This window comes from Papio anubis, chromosome 4, assembly GCF_008728515.1.
Source record: "Papio anubis isolate 15944 chromosome 4, Panubis1.0, whole genome shotgun sequence".
Taxonomy (NCBI): Eukaryota; Metazoa; Chordata; class Mammalia; order Primates; family Cercopithecidae; genus Papio; species Papio anubis.
The window spans coordinates 36042097-36063259 of record NC_044979.1 but is presented as its reverse complement, the minus strand read 5'-3'; the positions used below and the strand labels follow the sequence as shown (position 1 = coordinate 36063259).

General features: G+C 37.3%; 1 protein-coding gene across 16 annotated transcripts in view; it reads right to left on the bottom strand.

Annotated features, from left to right (window-relative positions):
- Positions 1–21163, bottom strand: part of CADPS2 (calcium dependent secretion activator 2) — a 439469-nt gene that overhangs the window by 319784 nt on the left and 98522 nt on the right. For all 16 annotated transcript variants that reach the window (XM_031665933.1, XM_031665918.1, XM_031665925.1 and 13 more), the window contains exon 3: positions 895–975. In XM_031665933.1, coding sequence (XP_031521793.1) covers positions 895–975 — 81 coding nt within the window. The remainder of the gene's footprint in view (positions 1–894; positions 976–21163) is intronic.

Genomic DNA, 21163 nt, shown 5'->3' with positions numbered 1-21163 from the left:
CATCTTGATTTGGGAGGTGGCTACACAAGGTGTATGCATAAACATTCATTAAACTGTAAAATGAAGATGTGTGCAGTTTATTGTATACATGTTATGAGAGAGATATAGAGAGACTATCCATCAAATATTGGAAGTTTTTGCTAAACAGAAAGGAAAGGGAAAGAATCTTATGCTCAAAGCAGTCAACAGCACTATAACTGCAAGTCCATTGAAAAGAACTAAAATTTTCATACTACTGAAGTAAGTTAATCAATAAATTCACTAAAGAATGATTTAGACAATTAAGTTCCAGTCTCTCTAAAAACCTTAAGTACTAGAAAAAACTCGTGGCTTTTGTCTGAAATCTATTTCTATTCATGATACACAGTGATCATACAAATAAGTACAAGATGATGAATTTCTTGTATCAAATACACTTTATCTGCCAGATTGTATACTAGATACTTAAAATTATATTTTTTCATGCATTTAGTCATTCAATTAAATATCAGTTGGAACCACTATGTGCCAATAACTCTGCTGTATACTTAGGAATATATTATATGATTTTGTGGGGAGGAGTTTTTTCTCCCTGGATATATTTTGCTTAGTACAACATTAAAACTCTTCTAGATCTGGCAGTTTGAGAAACTCATGCATTGCTTCAAGAAAAGTCTATAAAAGTTATCATTAAAATTAAACAGTTCACATATTAAGGATGAATATGTAAAGTGAATAATATGTTCCATCTAGATAACATGCATTCAGATATTTGGGATTAAGAGGTCTATGTGTAGAGAAGAAAATGTTAAAATTGTGCTGGCTTTTTTTAACCTATACAAAACACTTTTTCAGCTCACAGAAATCTATGTAAAGAAAGGAACGGGGTACAGTATGTCCAAGTTAATAATTTACCTTTGCCATTTTATCTGCCAATTGCAGCCGGCCATCAAGTTCCCTTCTGATCTGGGCCGCTTGTTCGTCTGCATTATCCAGCTTAAAAACAAAACAGAAGTTACACATATTGTGATTACTTAATAGCAGTGACCCACAGACCAAGGCAAAGATTAAATGACTCAAAAATGTTTAATAGACTGTATCAGATGTCTATTACAAAGAGAATACAGGAGGCTGTTTAATTAGATTGGCAGACTAGATAAATTTATTGGGTAGTTTCTCATTGTGGTTTTATTCACAAAACCACAAAATCAGGAAATTGGATTTCTTGATCATTAGGTCAGTCCTAAATAGTTCCAGATATATGAACCTCTTGTTTTGTTCTTTCAAGTTCTCACCATGTATTTCTGGAGGATGAGATGCTGAGTAATGTTTCACTTCTTTCTTTGTACTTTAAAACATTCCCTTTGTTTTAATAATACGTTTGTATTAGTACTAAACTATAAAAGTACTCTTTGATTGACTAACTTTCTACCACTTAAGTCTTCATATACTCCTCATTCTAATACCAATAGACTAATACTGCCAAGAAACCCTTCCATTCTTTTCAGGATTGGCACCATATTAGAAATCCATTCTCCTGTTCTAAATTTGACTGAAAACAAGAAAAGTGTGCTCTCATCTTTTTTTTTTTAAGAAATCTCCCATTTACATGGAAAATTATTTTCACTTTATGAACTAATCCTTAACTTTTTCTATAACTTATTTTAACTTTGCTCATACCTTTTCACTCATTCACTCAATATTTATTAGTTCCTTTATAAAAATGTTAAAGTGAGGAGGTTAAGTGTTAATTTTCTCTTGACTTTAGTTTTTTCTCCTTTTGCACTCTCATCACGAAGAAGCCTGAACCACACAATACACTTTAGTAAAGGACCATCTAAAGATTCGATTAAGATTGAGAATAACATTAAACACCAAGGAGAATGCGGTTTACTTGTCCCTTTCCTGAAGAAAATTGACCAGGTTACATTTTTAAAAACATCCTCAAATAAGAAAGTCCTCAAAAACATGAGTAGAAACAAACCAGATTAACACAATGGTGATAAGCCAATTTATATGAAGAGTCAAAAAAAAAAAAAAGAGGAAGATGTTTCTACAAGAGAAAACCAAAAGTCTGGAGGTGAGGATGTAAAACTGGACATACACAGTGGTTCTTTTGGAATGAGATACCAGAAGAGGAAGGGTGAGGGACAGGACTGAAGAGAGAAGCAGGGTAACTTCATAAGTTACTCTTCACAAGCCACATTAGGGAATCTGGAGTTAGTTCCTACAACAAGGAGACTTCCTTGAGAGGTTTAAAGTGGAAGAGTGATATGATCAGACATAAGCTTTGGAAAGGAAAGATCACTCTGTCTCCAGCACAAACAATAGGTCAGAGAGACAGAAGGAAGTCTTCTTATTTTCTTTATAGATATACACAAAATGTTAAATTGAGGATATGCATGTTAATTTTCTCTTGGGAAAAAATACACAAAAGGCCTGAGATTATCTGTCTAAAATATGTTTCCAAGTTGATTTTTAAAAAACCAATTTCATTTTAAAATAAGTTAAAAAAACAGGCAAGATTTTCTTAAAATAAGTCGTTGTTATAAAGGAGTTTCTTTCTATGTCATCTCATAGAACTAATAAACTTAATTTTAGTTGATGAATATGATTCAAAATCGAACAGAAACAAGTTTCTCTTCACTGTGTCTAAAACCAAAATGATTCAAATTAAAAACTAACGTAATTGGCCAGGTACGGTAGCTCATGCCTGTAATCCCAGCACTTTGGGAGGCCAAGGCGGGTGGATTACTTGAAGTCAGGAGTTCAAGACCAGCCTGGCCAACACGGTGAAACCCTGTCTCTAATAAAAATACAAAAAAATTAGCCTGGTGTGGTGGCACACATCTGTAATCCTAGCTACTTGGGAGGCTGAGGCAGGAGAATCACTTGAACCCTGGACATTCAGGTTGCAGTGAGCGGAGACCACACCATTGTACTCCAGCCTGGGCAACAAGAACCAAACTCCGTCTCAAAAAAAAAAAAAAAAAAAAAAAACTAATGTAATTATGAAGAAAAGTAATATGTAATAAGTACATGTTCCAGGTTAACTGAAATCTCTCATTCCAAGCTCCTAAAAATTAAACCATAAGAACACTGAAACTATAACAATACCTCAAATGCACTAAATGTAATATGAAATATATTATGGTCTTTACTTAAATGCTGATACATATTTCTTCAAAAGAAATAAAAAAGTAACTTGCATATAAAGGAATTATATTTTTTCTCACAGCTCCAACAAAAATAGCATTTAATATCTTAAAACAAAAGGCCATAGTTTTTCAAACTTCACTAGAAACGCTATCATCTTTTTGTATTTATATCTATAGATTAACAGCACTTACTTAATTGTAAGTGAAATTGTTTGAGTTATTTCTAAATTTTGGTAGTTTTGTTTGTAAAAGACAATTTACAACTACATATTTTTTTCTTTTTGTGGAGATGGAGTTCTTGCTATGTTGCCCAGGCTTGTCTTGAACTCCTGGGCTCAAGTGACCCTCCTGCCTCTGCCTTCCTAAGTGCTGGAATTACAGGCATGGGCCACCGCACCTGGTCTGTCTTTAAAAAAATATTAGTGGCTTGATCACATTTGTCTGAAAAAAAAGGAAGCAAAAAACAAACAAACAAACAAAAAACAATGTAGAGCATTGGGGCACTACATTGTCTTTTTTTTTTTTTTATTTCAGATTCAAGGGGGTACACATGCAGGGTTGTTACATGGGTATACTACATGTTGTTGTTGAGGTTGGTGATACAGATGGTCCCATTACCCAGGTGGTGAGCATAGTATCCCATAGGTAGTTTTTCAGCTCACATTTCCCTTGGTCAATCATTCCCCAGTGTACTAATCCCATCTTTGTATCTACGTGCATTCAATGTTTAGCTTTTATTTACATGTGAGAATGTGTGGTGTTTGGTTTTATGTTCAGGTGTTAATTTGCTTAGGATAATGGCTTCCAGCTGCATCCACATTGCTACAAAGAATATTATTTCATTCTTTTTAGGGTTGTATAATAATCCATGGTATATATGTGTATGTGTATATATAGATATTTATATTATAAAATATTTTATGTATCTATATAATATTTTCTTTATCCAACCCACTATTAATGGACACCTATATTAATACCAGGTCTTTGCTATTGTCATTAGTGTGTCAATGACCATATGGGTGCAAGTGTCCTTTTGATAGAACGAGTTATTTTTCTTTGGGTACATACCCAGTAGTAGGATTTCTAGGTGTAACAGTAGTTGTGTTTTAACTTCTTTGAGAAATCTTTAAACTACTTTCCACAGTGGCTAAAGTAATTTGGATTACCACCCACAGAATATAAACATTGCTTTTCTCTGCAGCCTCACCAGCATCTGTTGTTGTGTTTTTTTTTTTTTTTTTTTTTTTTTTTGACTTTTTGATAATAGCCATTCTGACTGCTGTGAGATGGTATCTATCTCATTGTGGCTTTCATTTGCATTTCTCTGATGATTAGTGATGTTGAGCATTTGCTCATGTTTTTTGGTCATTGTACATCTTTTGAGAAGTGTCTGATCATGTCCTTTGCCCATTTTTTAACTGGATTGATTTTGCTTAAGTTCCTTGTAAATATCTGTATATTAGATCTTTGTCAGATGCATAGTTTGCAAATATTCTCTCCCATTCTGTAGGCTGTGGGTTGACTGTTGGTTATTTCTTTTGCTGTGCACAATCTCTTTAGATTAATTAGGTCCCACTTGTCAATTTTTGTTTTCATTGCAATTGCTTTTGTCGACTTAGCCATAAGTTATTTGCCAAAGCTGATGTCAAGAATGGTATTTTGTATTTCTTTTAGAATTTTGATACTTTGAAGTCTTACATTTAAGTCTTTAATCCACCCTGAGTTAATTTTTGTATATGATGAAAGGTAGGGGTCTAATTTCAGTCTTCTACATATGGCTAGCCAGTTATTCCAGCACCATTTATTGAAGAGGGAGTCCTTTCCCCATTGCTTATTTTTGTTGATTTTATCAAAGATCAGATAGTTGTAGGTGCGCATTTCTGAGTTCTCTATGCTGTTCCATTTGTCTATGTGTCTGTGTTTGTACTAGTATGATGCTGTTTTGGTTACTTTAGCTTTATAGTATACTTTGAAGTTCGGTAGTGTGATGTCTCTGGCTTTTCTCTTTTTGCTTAGGATTGTTTTGCCTATTTGGGCTTTTAGGTTCCATGTGAATTTTAGAATAGATTTTTCTAACTCTGTGAAAAATCGTGTTGCTATTTTGATAGGGAGAGCACTGATTCTATAAATTGCTTTGGGCAGTATGATCATTTTAATGATACTGATTTTTCCATTCCATGAATATGGAATATTTTCCCACTTATTTGTTGTATTTGTCATTTTCTAAGCAGTATTGTGTAGCTCTGCCTATAGAGATCTTTCACCTCCTTGGTTAGGTGTATTCCTAGGGTTTTTTGTTTGGTGTGTTTGTCTATTGTAAATGGGATTGTGTTCTTGATTTGGCTCTCAGCTAGAATTTTACTGGTGTATAGAAATGCCATTGATTTTTGTATGTTGATTTTGTACTTTGAAACTTTACTGAGGTCATTTATCAGTTCAAGAAGCCTTTTGGCAGTCTTTAGGGTTTTCTATATATAGAATATCATTAAAAAAGAAAGATAATTTTACATCCTCTTTTCCTATATGGACGCCTTTTATTTCTTTCTATTGCCTGCTTTCTCTGGCTAGGCTTCTAGTACTATGTTGAACAGGAGTGATGTGAGTGGGCATTCTTGTCATGTTCCAGTTCTCAAGGGGAATAATTCCAGCTTTTCTGCATCCAGTATGATACTGGCTGTGTGTTTGCCATAGATGGCTCTTATTTTTATGATATGTTTCTTCAATGCCTAGCCTGTTGAGGGTTTTTATCATAAAGGAAAATTGGACTTCATTGAAGGCTTTTTCTGCATCTATTGACATTATGTGGTTTTTAATTTTGGTTCTGTTTATGAGGTGAATCATATTTATTGATTTGCTTATGTTGAGCCAACCTTGCATCCCAGGAATACTGCTTGATTGTGGTGAATTAACTTTTTGCTATGCAGCTGGATTCTGTTTGCTAGTATTGTACTGAGGAGTTTTGTGACTGTATTCATTAGGGACATTGGTCTACAGATTTCTTTTTTTTTTTTTTTTTTTTTTTTTTTTTTTTTTGAGACGGAGTCTCACTCTGTCGCCCAGGCTGGAGTGCAGTGGCCGGATCTCAGCTCACTGCAAGCTCCGCCTCCCGGGTTCCAGCCATTCTCCTGCCTCAGCCTCCCGAGTAGCTGGGACTACAGGCGCCTGCCACCACGCCCGGCTAGTTTTTTTTTGTATTTCTTAATAGAGACGGGGTTTCACCGTGTTAGCCAGGATGGTCTCGATCTCCTGACCTCGTGATCCACCCGTCTTGGCCTCCCAAAGTGCTGGGATTACAGGCTTGAGCCACCGCGCCCAGCCAGATTTCTTATTTCATTGTGTCTCTTCCAGGTTTTAGTATCAGGATGATGCTGGCTTTGTACGATAAGTTAAGGAAGATTTTTAAAAAACAGCTTCAGGAGGATTGGTATCAGTTCTTCTTTGTACATCTGGTAGAATTCAGCTATGAATGCTGAGCTACGAAGCTACTGTTCCAGGGCTCTTTTTGGTTTGCAATTTTTAAATTACTGATTCAATTTCAGCATTTGTTATTGGTCTGTTCAGGTTTTCACTTCCTGCCTGGTTCAATCTCGGGAGGTTGTGTGTTTCCAGTAATTTATGCATTTCCTCCAGATTTTCTATTCTGCATATACAAAGGTTTTCAAAATTGTCTCTGAGGATCTTTTTTTTTAATATTTCTTTGAGATCTTCTGTAATGCCATCTTTGTCATTTCTGGTTACACTTGTTTGGATCCTTTTTCTTTTGTTAATCTAGCTAGCAGTCTATCAATCTTGTTTATGATTTCAAAAAACCAACTCTTAGTTTCATTAATTTTTTGCATGAACTTTTGCATCTCAATTTCATTCAGTTCTTTGCTGATTTTAGTTATTTCTTCTGCTAGCTTTGGGGTTGGATGTTTTCATAGTTCCTCCATGTGTAATGTTAGGTCGTTAATTTGAAATATTTCTAACTCCTTGATGAAGGTGCTTAGCACTGTAAACTTTCCTTTTAACACTGCTTTAGCTGCATCCCAAACATTTTCGTTAGTTCTGTCTCTATTTTCCTTACTTTTAAGCAAGTTTTTGATTTCTGTCTTAATTTCATTGTTCACCCAGGATTTATTGAGGAGAAAGTTGTTTAATTTCCATGTTTTATGTAGGTCTGAGAGATCTTCTTGGTATTGATTTCCACTTTTATTGCCTTGTGGTCCAAAAGAGTACTTGGTAGTATTTCAATTTTTTGAATTGAGACTTGTGTTATCACCAAGCATGTGTCAATCTTAGAATATGTTCTGTGTGCAGATGAGAAGAATGTATATTCTGTGATTGTTAGGTAGAGTATTCTGTAGATGTCTATTAGGTCCAATTGGTCAAGTGTTGAGTTTAATTCTGGAATTTGATAGTTTTCTGCCTGAATGATCTAATGCTGTCAGTGGGGTGTTGAAGTCTCTGACTATTAATATGTGACCAAATTTTTTCACAGGTCAAAAAGAACCTGTTTTATGAGTCTTTGTGCTCCAGTGTTGGGTGTGTATATATTTAGGATAGTTAAGTCTTCCTGTTGAATTGAACCCTTTTTCATTTTGTAACGCCCTTCTTTGTCCTTCCTGATTGTTATTGGTTTAAAATCTATTCTATCTGATATGAGAATAGCAGCTTTTACATTTTTTTTTGTTTGTTTTCCATTTGCATGATAGATCTTTCTCTGCCTCTTTACTTTGAGCCTGTGGTATTATTACACATGAGGTGACTCTCTTGAAGACAACAGACAGTTGGTTCTTGTCTTTTTTATCTAGCTTGCTGCTCTATGCCATTTAACTGGGGTTTTGAGACCATTTACATTCAGGGATAGTATTGATATGTGAGATTTTGATCCTGTTATTTTGTTAGCTGGTTGTTTTGTAGACTTTACTGTGTAAATGCCTTATGTTGTCTGTGGGCTGTTTGCTTAAGTATGTTTTTGTGGTAGCAGGTTTTGGTGTTTCATTTCCATGTTTAGCACTCCCTTAAGGACCTCTTGTGAGGGTAGTCTAGTATTAACGAATTCCTTTAGTCCTTGCTTATCTGAGAAGTATTTTATTTCTCCTTCACTTAGGAAGCTTAGTTTGGCAGGATATGAATTTATTGGTTTGAATTTCTTTTCTTTAAGAAAGCTGAAAACAGGCCCCTATCCTCTTCTGGCTCGTAAGGTTTCCACCAGAGGTGTCATTTTTTTTTTTTTTTTTTTTCTGAGATGGAGTCTCACTCTGTTGCCCAGGCTGGAGTGCAGTGGTGCAATGTCAGCTCACTGCAACCTCCACCTCCCAGGTTCAAGCAATTCTCCTGCCTCAGCTTCCTAAGTAGCTGGGATTACAGGTACACATTACCATGCCAAGCTAATTTTTGTATTTTTAGTACAGACAAGGTTTCACTTTGTTGACCAGGCTGGTCTTGAACTCCTGACCTGATGTGATCTGCCTTCCTGGGCATCCCAAAGTGCTGGGATTACAGGTGTAAGACACCACACTTGGCCTGTGTTTAAGATTTGTTTTTGTTGTTGAACTTGGTGAATCTGACGGCTATGTGCCTTGGGGTTGGTCATCTTGTATACTATCTTGTCAGAATTCTCTGTATTTCTTAAATTAGTATGTCCAACTCTCTAGTGAGATGGGGGAATTTTCCATGGACTATATCCTCAAATGTTTTCCAAGTTGCTTACTCTCTTTCCTCTGTCAGGAATGCCAATGAGTTGTAGATTTGGTGTCTTCATATAAACTCATGTTTCTCAACGGTTTTTTTTTTTAATTGCTTATTTTTTTTTTTTTGTCTGACAAAGTTGACTTGAAGAACTGGTCGTTAAGCTCTGAGATTCCTTCCTCAGTTTGCCCTATTCTGTTGTAACGCTTCTGACTGCATTACGAAATTTTGTTTTTTTTTGGTTTTTTTTTGTTTTTGTTTTTTTTTCCTGAGACAGGATCTCACTCTGTGGCCAAGGTTAGAGAGCAGTGGCATGATCACAGCTCACTGCAGCCTACACCTCCCTGATTCAAGTGATCCTCTTACCTCAGCCTCCCAAGTAGTTGGGACTATAACTGCGCATCACCACACGTAAACAATATTTGTAGAGAATGGGAGGCTGACCTCAAACTCATGGGCCTTGAGGTCCTTGATGTCAAACTCATGGACCTCGAACTCTTGCCTTGGTCTCCCTAAGTGCTGGGATTACAAGCATGAGCCACTGTGCCTGGCCTATTATGAAATTCTGGAAGCAAATCCTTCAATTGAAAAAGTTCAGTTGATTCCTTCTTTAAAACGGCTATTTTGTCTTTTAGTTCTTGGGCTGTTTTACGAAATTGGGTTTCAACTTTTTCCTGGATCTTGGTAAGCTTTGCTGCCACCCAGATTCTGAATTTTCTGTCTGTCCACTAGAGTCATTACAATCTGGTTAAGAACTATTGCTGATGGGTTAATGTGTTTGTTTCAGCATAAAGAGACACTCTGCCTTTTTGAATTGCCAGCGTTTCTTGCACTGATTCTTTTTCATGTGTGAGGGCTGATGTTACTTTAACTGTGACATAAGTTGAGTATAGTCAGTTGGCTCCATTTCTGGGTGCATGCAGAGAGCCAAGGCTCTGTACATAATCTTTATTTATGTCTAGATTTTTGCCTTAGGTTTCACAGGTGCTGTATGCTGGCATAATATTTTTGGTGTTTCATTTGGGCCGTAATCCAGTAGGTGCTCCTTAAGAGTGGTGGCCAGCAGATAGCCTCTTACTCAGCCATGTAGCTCTTTTGTATTTTGGCATACGCACAGTAGTACTCTGTGGTCAGGGGAGAGAGAGCTGACAACCTCACCAGGTCTGCTTGTAGGCCTTGGAGGAGCCCCTTTTGATCACTGGCACCACGTTCACATTTTCTTTCTTAGGTGTTCTGGTCTACAGAGCTTCCTAAGGCAGAGACTGTGGCTGGCAGACAGGCTATACCCTTCCCGGAAAGCCCTTCAGAGGGAGGCATGCCCTGCTCCCCCGACGTCCTGAGAGCCCAGGGATCTCACCCTTTTCAGTATCCTGAGAGGGAGGGCGTCCTCCCCACCCCCTGCTTGTGGCTCTGCCCAAGTTAGGAGCAGGGTGAAGTTGAATCCTATCCAGTTACGAGCAGGATGAGTGGAGTCACCCAATCCACCATCCAAGTGCTCCCTGGGGGAACACAAAGCTCTGCTAAACCACAGGGGTTTAGCAGGTTTTCTGTCAAGAAGGAGTAGAGCAATCTGACCATCTCCAGCACCATGACTGAAGCCTCCGTCAGGGCCATGGCACCTGGTACCAATCAGGCTGCTCCAGAGTCCAAGGCCTGTGGGGGTCCCCATGGACTTGAGTGTTGCCTCTGCAAAAACTCTGGGTAGCTCTCTGTATCAGTCTAGAGGCCCAAGGGAATCATGCGGTTTTCACATTCCCAGGATTGCACAGGTCACTATGGGTAGTGTGGATCCCCCGAGGACTCTCACTCACTAATTCTTTCCCTGTGTTGAGGAGCTTCTCCTGGCTCCATGCTGGCCCCAGACAGGTGGCTGCCCAGCTTCGATCTTCTCTGTTCTCCATGTCCCATTGCTCCCTTGATGCATCCTGACGTGGTTTCTTAGATGATCCACTTAGAGAGTCCATGTTTACTCGTCACTGTTTCCTCTCCATGAGAGCAGAGCACACTAGATCCTCTAGTCTGCCACTTTGAACTCTAAGTCCTAGTCTTTTAGTAGCCTTCTCTTCATAAACCTAAATTTTCAGAGGCCAAAGGGTACTAACTTCAGTGAATGCTGGTGTCATTTTGTGAAATTGGAAAAGCATACTTCCAAGCAACATGTTTACCAAAAAAGGAAAAAGCTAATGAAGGCAATGGATAAAAATTTAATCAGTTATCCTCATTTTATGTAATGTTAGAATTGAAGGGGGTAAATTAGTTGGTTAACTTTCTTTTTTACATGTGAGAATCTTAGTTTAATGTTGCATGTTTTCTTTTGAGTTTTGAATTTTTTTAACTTATTTTCAACATAATTTATTTAACTGAAACTTTATATAATTGTTATGAGCATTTTCCTAAAGGCAGACTTCTTCAATGGAGGCAATTTTGATTTACATATAATTGTAAAAAGTAGAAAAATATCCATTATACGCTTTTCCCAGTTTTCCCTAATGAAGGCACCTTATAAAACTACAGTATTCTATCATAACCAGGATCCCGACTTTGGCGATGTAATCACCCATCTAATTCACATTTCCTCAGTTTTGTGCTCCTTTGTGTGTGCGTTCAGCTGTCCACAATTTATTACTTACATAGGTCCACGAATAACCACCATCAAGACACTCCACAGTTCTAACACCACAATGAATCCTCATGATGCCCTTTTATACTCACACCCACCTCCCTCCAGTCAGTCCCCAGTTGGTTAGCTTTAATAATGATGTACTCCATTTTACAAAATACTTCAAAATAAATTATACTAAGCCAAATACGATTTTCTTTTAATTGTCATTAGGAAACTGGAGATGTGGTCTCTTGAGCACTCATAAACATTGGAGACTTCAGGTCTAGGGACTCTGACTTTTTCTCAGTCTAAATATTCACTGCCTGGATGCTCTCCTCAAAGCCTATGATCATAAGCAGCATCTAGTCTCTGACCTTCCAAGTGTTTATCTGTAGCACGAACCTCTTGCAGGAGTTCCAGACTTACATTTCCCATTGCCCACTTGAGTTTCAGCTTATGTGAAGACAAGGCACACTGAAATTAACAAGCACAGAATAGAATCTTGATTTTCAGCTTCCTACCCCAATCATTCCTGAGTAATGCCATGTGATAAATGGCATGCCTCTCTACCAGTTGCTCAGGCCCAAAACCTACATGTCATCTTCGACATCTCTCTCCCTCACAGTCCACATCCAATCCACCTAGAGTCATGTAGAGCAAAACCTAGAACCACATAGTTGAGACCTAGGCAGACCAGTATGCAGGGATTTTCAGGTATTATGAGTCCCTGACCAGGTCTTTCTCTCCCTTTCCCTCTTCTGCACTCCCTCTCTTTCTTTGGGTGTGCGTGTACATTACAGTGTTTCTCTAGCCACTTCAAGCACTATTTCAATTTGCCAGTATGGCTGCAAACTCTGTCACAGTGAAAATAATTATCTTTCTTTACTGAACCATCAGTAGAATTTAAATAAGTGGTTGTGCATGCACACCCACACACACACCCACACACATAGAGAGACAGGGAGAGAGAGAGAGAGAGAGAGAGAGAGAGAGAGAGAGAGAAGGGAAGGGGAGAAAAATTAAATAAAAGCCTGAATGGACAAAATTTAGATCTAGGGCACTATAATTTAAAATGTTTCCATGCTGTTCCCTAAAAAATAAAAAAAAATTAAAAAATTAAAAAATATATTGTTGACCCACTAAATCCTAGTGCTGGATTTAGGCTGTGAGATAAATAAAGTAAGAATATGTGAACTCTGGGGTTTGTAATAGAGGTCAGAGGTAAGGCTTCACTCTACCACAGCAATTTCACCTTTCAATGTCATTTTCTTTTAACTTCTGATTTCAACATTTTATTTAACAATAGATGACTTTCCTCACAGATGTCCTTTCCTGGCAGATAATATTTTACAGGTCTTTTTAAAAGGGTCATTCATCCTTGATCATAACAGATCCCTAATGTATCTTCATTATCTGCAATGCTTCTAGTTTCTATTATACAGATAATTTTGTCACTTCAATTATCAAAATATTTGACAAATATTTAGTACAGAAAATATGCTTTTATTTTCCTCCTGTTCATTACACAGGGATTACTGTTTCCACATTCAGAATTCTCTAGGTTAGGGAATTCTTGAATTGGACCTTTGGAATTCTGTAAAACTATTGAAATTGTGAGCAAAATTTTGTAGAGATGCATATTTTTTCCCTTGGGGAATTATTTGAATTTCATAGCTTATTTCAGGTTCTCAAAAGGGTGATTAATTGAAAAGAGATAAAGAACCATGAATCTTCTGTATGAAAGCCTCTATTATTTCATTCTAGGAGAGGCCATATGACTTTTGATACATAAACCAGGGAAAACAGTCACCTCAGTCCCACACATCTTCAGACTTACACTTACAGATTTTCTGAATTCTTTGTAAAGGAACACTAAAATATAGGGTCTTAATAATGTTAACCTGAATGGCATGATTTTATTAATTCTACATACATGTTTTCTATGCCAACAGTACAGCATATCCTGTTGCAGGATTTTCAGTAACTACTAAAGTTGTGGCTCTCCAGGAGTTCATATTTTATATTTAAAAAAAGTAAAAACAGTAAGTAAAACAGATTACCATTATGAGTATTCAATCATGAGAAAAATGTTTTTCTGGACTGACAGCATCAGGATGGATTTGCAAAGACAGAAATATTAAAAATGGAGAAATTGAGGCCAGCCATGGTGGCCCACGTGTAATCCCAGCACTTTGGGAAGCTGAGGCAGGTGGATCACTTGAGGTCAGGAGTTCGAGACCAGCCTGGCCAACATGGTGAAACCCCATCTCTACTAAAAATACAAAAACTAGCCAGGCATGGTGGAAGGTGCCTGTACCAGCTACTCCAGAGGCTGAGGCAGGAGAATTGCTTGAACCCAGGAGGCAGAGGTTGCAGTGAGTCTACGTCGCATTACTGCACTCCAGCCTGGGAGGCACAGTGAGACTCCACCGCAAAAAAAAAAAAAAAAAGAGACAAAGAAATTAATGACTTATTGTAATAGTCTATTAATCTTGCCTTACAAATATCAAACCCTAGGCTCTCCTTGCCCAGTTTCTCCTGTTGCATGGGAGCGGCTCTGGGAAATAGGAAGGTCTTCGAGATCAGCAAATCTCCCTTTGCAGAAGTCCTAGGGAGAACCGGAAGCCTGTGCTGGAAGCCAACTATCCTACAATTAAGAAAATGTTAAATATAGCATAAAATAACTTCACTAAGTTTCACTCAACAGCTTTTTTTTTTGTTTTACAACTTATTATATTGCTCTTCTAGTACTTTAAAAACTATGAACATCAAAAACTTGAATTCATTAAATTTACTTATATCTTAAAGAAAAAATATCTTTTAAAAATGTTTTTCACAGCACTGTTTAGCATCATTGCCCTCTCTAATAAATCTGTTTTCTAGAACCAAGATAAATGTCCTAATATTAATATTGTCAATCACTGAAAAGGGGGATTAATAACTGTGTTTTTCCATGATGTCTTTGTATATGTTAATCCTAGTTAATTGTACTCTTCCTTCTCCTACTGAAAAAAAATTAATTAGTTTTTTCTCTTAGTCCCCACACCAATTATGTCATACTCTTTTCGAGTGAATTGCATTGTTATTTTCTTATAATATTTATCTTTATCCTTTATTGTGAAAATATAAGTAGACTAGGGTTTATGATGTTATGTAAATTTGGTGTCCTCCCTGAGATTAATTCCTAGCTGGTCCATTGTATTTGTATCGTCTGTAAATCTAGTGATTTACAGACAATACATTACAATAAATAATCAGTACAAATCTAATGCTGATTCCAAAAGAACACTCTTCCTAACACTTTCTTGCTTATCACATCTAGCAGTCCAGTATTTCATTTGGAAATGCCAAATATGCATATATTTTGCATCTTGGCCTCAAAACACTGGTCAAAAGCTTTATTAAGTATTAGCAAATTAATTTACCTTATCAATAAGTGTCAATCCTCCACCATCACTTGAATAAAAAATTATTTACAAAAAAGATAGAGCATAACTCTACGCAACTGACTGTGATCATTTCTGCTGTTTTCCTTGCTGGCTCCCTACACTCTCAGCCCACAAACACATGAGCTCTGTCCTCAGCTGTTCTAGGCCTCAGTGTCTGCAGTAATTTCTCAATGCAATGTTATACGTCAGCACACAGTTGGGCCTCTCTCCTTGAGTTCCAGCTTTGCACTTCCAACTGAAGGCCAGGCCTTTGCTTTCAGGCATCTCACAACGACCTCAAACTAAAACTGAACTGATTTTATCACCCATTCTTCAATATGGTTCCCCTATTTCTGCATATGATTCTCATTACCCTTGATTAGGTGAAAATTTCCAAGGGGGTACAGGGAAGAGAACAGAGGGAGGAAGGAGAGGGAGAAAAAGGAGAGGAGGAGGGAGAGGGAGGAGGAAGGAGGGAAAGGGAGGATGAAAACAGTGAGGGAGGAAGCAAATGAATAAGAATATACAACCACGGGCTTGGTACGGTAGCTTATGCCTATAATCCCAGCACTTTAGGAGGCCAAGGTGGGTAGATCGCTTGAGGCCAGGAGTTGGAGACCAGCTTGGGCAACATGGCAAAACCCCTCTCTATTAAAAAATGAAAAAATAACCAGGTGTGGTAGCTCACGACTGTAATCCCATCTACTCCAGGGGCTAAGGCATGTGGTGGAGGTTGCAGTGAGCCAAGATGGCGCCACTGCACTCCAGACTGGGCAACAGAGGTAGACTCCGTCTCAAAAAAAAAAAAGAAAGAAAGAAAGAAATATAAGACTATGAATAAGAGAGAATGACGACCAAACACCACCATACACTTTAGCCTAACATTCGGGACTTCCCACATTTTATAACAATCTACCTTTCTAGCCTCTTGGATAATTGCATTATCTACACATACAGATTTATTCATTATTGACCAAACATGTTACATTTTCTGAATCATGTATTTCTCTTGACTGGGATCCCTTTTTTCACTCCCTTCATTGCCCAGGTCAATCTCCAAATCTTCTTGGAAGACGATAAACCAATTACTTAACAACAAAGCAGGTAATAGCTGATGATGACACAGCCTTCATAGTTGTCTTACTGTGGAACTTTTCAGGTATTTATGACCTTTATGTATTTCACCTTACCCTAATGATAGAAATAACACAAATTCACCTCTAATGGTGAACAACTTGTCTTAATTTTATTCCAAAACAGAATAATTTCACCTGTATTTGAAAGGTTCTTGGACTCTGATATGCCCTCTGTGTTGACCCATTTTCCAAGAAGCAACCCCCTCAAAAACAAAAATAAAAACCAGTCTTTTTCCTTAATCATTGAGAATTAGCTAACGACTACAAGGTAACTAATGTTCTTTTTGTAATTTCATACAACAAAAAGAACATAAGGAAATGAAGTCATTCTCAACCTCTCAAAAGCAACACATTCCCTGTGTGAAGTTATGTATGAAATAATCAGGTGGCATTCTGTTTGCTAGATACAAAGCCTTTAAAGAACTCTCTTATAGCTACCTTCTAAATTATGCATTAAAAAATCTGACTCAGAAATAGCAGTTTACCATGGATTCCTGTAGAACAGTTCTAAGAGTCTTAAAAATGCATTTCCCAAACCACATTTCCCTTTGAAAACTTAAAACAGGGAAAAGATGAATGAGTTAATTAGATATAAAATTATCGTATGTGAACTGAACTAAACTATATTAAATAATGGATCAAAATGTTCAAAGGCAAGAACATAAGAAGTTTAACCTCAGACATAAAAACCATGGGACTTCTATAGCCTAGGAAATATGCATATATATATTCTCTAAGTGTGTGTATATATATGTATATATAATACACACACATATATACTCTACAAGGTAAATTCCATATATTTATATATATATGAAGATACGTATATATACATATATGTATGTATATAAAACAACAGCAATAATGTGGCAAATTTTTGCATATCATGAAATATCTTTAGTATTTCATTTGGTATTAACATTTCATCTTCTGGAAAAAAGGAATGAGCTATTATTTTAAAATAATTATTTACTAACTATACTTATCTCAATAAAATAGTTGAATCTGTATTCACGTTAATAGTAAAATAATGCTGGGATAAAAGGAGCTTACCATTAAGTAAAGTAACAAAGACACTCACTTTTCTAGACCTTTCCCAGAGCAGATCTGAACTCGAGTTTCAACATAACTAATAAGAGTTCAATTTATACAGCACTTGCATACCAGAAACTGTCCTAAATTTTTTGTAAACATTATCTCATTTGAACCTCAGAGCCATGTTTCATCCTCATCTTTCATTCTTTCATTTACTATATGCAAGTGTCCAACAATAGGAAACACAAATAACATTACAACAGTACCAGGATTAATATTTATTTGATGTTTAAGTTGTTAAAATGCAGAAAAAGAGGTATATGCAAATATCTACGATGCAAAGTACAATACGACAGCCGTTTGGGTTATAATGGGGGAACTGTAAGCTCTTCATACATTTTTTCTCTCACCCAGTATAATAAAAGTGAACAGACACAGGGGCAGGAAGACTTTCTGAAGGAGGCAGAATTTCTCATGGGTCGTGGAATGGAGAAGTAGGAATTCCAAATGAAGAGAATAACATGAGGTAAAATTAAAATCCAAGAAAATACACGGTGTGAACTAGGAACACGCAGTAATTCACTTTATCTAGAACACAGGCCATAACTGTTACATGGGAAGGAACAGCTGAAATGCAGATGGGGCCACACTGAACACCACAACTGCTGAAAGCTTAACAAAGGAGTCTGATTTCATTTTTTTTTTTTTCCTATATTCAAAGTTCGGTCATGATGAGATCAGGAAGGTGTTTCAGTGATGTTTATCTAAAAACAAAAATATGTAGGATTGGAAAGAGGAATTAGGTAAGAGATTACTGTCATGCTCCATATGTGAAACAATGAAGTCTCCAGCTATGGCAATGGCTATGAAATAAGACAAGAGTAGCAGATAATGCAGTATTACAGAGGAACCAGCAGCATGGAGTAATTCAGTTGGAAAGGCAATAAAAAAGGAAGGGCTTGAGATTATGAGTCAGAAGGGTGAATATGACATTAATGGAAGAATTAGGTATTGGATGAAAAAGAAAGTGACATTTAAATCTACTGAATTTCAGAAGTTTCATATCCATCAGTTTACCATGGGTTTAAGTGACAGTGTGAAACGAGGAGTTGATCTACCTAAAAAAGTGTGAGTAGCAAACAGCAGTGATATTCACAGTAAGCACAGTGAACTTGTTCTTTATTACTGTAGGTTTTTTCAGTGGATCTAACTAAGTGCAAAATCCCAATATCTTCTAAATTCTCAAACTCTACAAGGTAGTGACCCTATCTATCTTTTTCAAATCCTATTGCTTTGTATCTGACCATGTATACAGAGAGTACACAAACTTTTGACCATGGTTCACAGACTGATATTTGAGCCTTGTTCATTATATATCAGAATCATGAAAATACTTTGCACATAGGCAATGAAATCATTTTAGACATTTACTAGTAATAATAGAAGTCTTTCTGCCAGATTGTAACAAAAAGCTAGAAGTAATCATTGTCATCTATTACATAAGTAATATTCTGCTAAGATAACATCACTTGGCCCTGCTCTATCTAAGGTGATTAGGAAAAATGGAAGCATTTAACTTTTTTTCTAGTCTAAAGCAAAGATAATTTAAGATATTTTGAACCAAGAAGATATTAATCGACAAAAAGCATTAAATATCACTGATACTCTTTTGTGAGTATACATAACCACTTTTGCCACAGCCTTTTCAAAATGCTTTAAAAAAAAAGCTTTATATGAAAAATGAGAAGCTGTGCTGATCAGAACAAATAAACAATTAAAAACAAAATCTAATGCTGTGAGCCTGGCATATAGTGTCAAATAAATTTTTTTAAAATAAATGATTCAATATACTGTATAGAAGGAATTTACTGGATATACGATATTCTTTGTTACTGGCTGATTTCCTGAAGCTTTTCCTGTTAACTATTTCCTTATCTCCTTGGTTCTTCTCTAAACCCACTCCAATCAGGTTTGCTCTCAACCGTCCAAGGAGTCTGCCCTTATCAAAGTCAATAGTGTTTTCCAACTTGACAAATCCAAAGGTTACTTCATTGTCATCTTACCAGACTTGGCAGCAGGTGGCACAGACATTAGCTTTCTCCTCCTTGAAATGGCTTATCTTGGATTCCCTGATGCCCAACTCTCTAGTTCTTCTCTCACCCCAGTTTCTTTCCCTTTTGTACAACCTCTAAATTCTTGTGTCCACAGAACTCTGTCCTGGGCTCCTTTTCTCCTTGAGCTCTAGACTCTCCCAAAGAGTTCTGAAGATGTCCCATGGTTTAAAATACCAATGTTATCTAAATGATTCCCAAATCTGTTAAAATTAAAATTTAAGCATATTAAAATTCCAGACTTCTATAACCAGCCATCACCTGCAGTCTCGACATGGACAATCAATATTTGACTTCAGCATACACAAAACAGAACTCTTGATCCCCTCTCCCCAACCCACCAAAACAATGTTACTTCACAAGAAGAGGGATTATCGTATACCAAGAGCCTAGAAAAGTGCCTGACTAGAACGGGCACTGTGTTAAAACAAAAATACCCTAATCAGAGAAGCCACATCATACTATGCTTAATATAAAAGCTCCATTAGGTAAACACTGACGATCCCTAGATGCTGCCAGAAATTCCTATACTTTTATCTCGTCCCTTTAGAGGAGAGCAGGTGGTTCAGTGTTTTGACCCAGGCCACAGTTCTCAAGTGTGGGAGCAGAGTGGAATTCCAAAGGACAATACAGAGTGCCAACCCAAGAGGATGCAAAAACAGTCTCCTAGATGAAGTCCAGAAGCCTAAGAACTTCATAGGCAACACAGAGGTAAAACCAGGCCCACAAGCAAAAGATCTACAGCAGGACAATGAGTGGTGCCTGGAGAGATTACCTGAAGGATTAATATGTAGTTCCTGTTCATTTTAAACAACACTGGCCCATGCCCACAGTAGGGTGAGGCCACCTGCAATTCATTCTTCACATCACAGAGAAGTGGCTTTCCAGATCCTCAATTTGTTCCAGTCATTCCTTTGCTTATATCCCAACACTGTTCTCTACCATAAAGTAAATTCCAAGCTCTTTGATCTAGTGTATAAGGTCATAAGTATTCAAATCCTTTCTTAACTCTTTAGCGTCTTCTAGTACTCCAGCAACACACACCATACCTCCCTTTCATGCTCCTCATGCCGTTGTTAAAGCTGTTTTCTCCCTGATGGTTAATTTTGTGTTCATCATCCAAAACTCAGAATTACTGTTTTCTTAAAACCTTTGTTAAACTTCAATTAAATGTCCAAGAAAGAATTGGGTTTCCACACTCCCAAACCAACTCTATTTCCTGGCACCCAGTTAGACTGTTCCCAGCTTCGCCTACATTAGATGTGACCACAGGACAAAGTCCTCAGATGGGATGTCAGGCCAGGGGTCCTCAATTATCACTGTGCATCAGCATTACATGGGAAAATTATTAAAAAGAGGTATTAGGCCTGACCTCCACAAACCATTTCACTTAGTCTGCGGTGAGGCCCAAGTATTAAAGCTCTTCTGTTCGTTCTAATGTGCATATAAAGTTGGAGAGCACTAAAGAAATCCATGCCAATTATCCAATAAAAATGAAGATACTGCCACCCATGTGCTCCTGCTGTACAGTATACATACCCCCAGTAATGTACTGATCAACTATACCGTTACATTTCATACATCTATATGATTTATACATCTATACCATTTATACAACTATACCATTTTATACATCTGTCTACTGACCACATATAAATGCCTTGAGGGAAGGAATCAAACTTTGTCATTTATGTATTTTCACTGCTTAACCTAGTAACTGACATTTTTCTTAGGTATTCAATGACTTTTTTTTTTTGAGAGAGTCTCGCTTTGTCCAGCCCACTGCAGTCCAGTTCAGGCTGCAGTGGTGTGATTGTGGCTCACTGCAACCTCTGCCTCCTGGGTTCAGCGAATTGCCTCAGCCTCCCAGGTAGCTGGGATTACATGTGCGTGCCATCATGCCCAGACAATTTTTTTGTATTTTTAGTAGAGACGGGTTTCACCATGTTGGCCAGGCTGGTCTGGAACTCCCAACCTCAAGTGACCCACCCGCCTCAGCCTCCCAAAGTGCTGAGATTACAGGTGTGAGCCACCACGC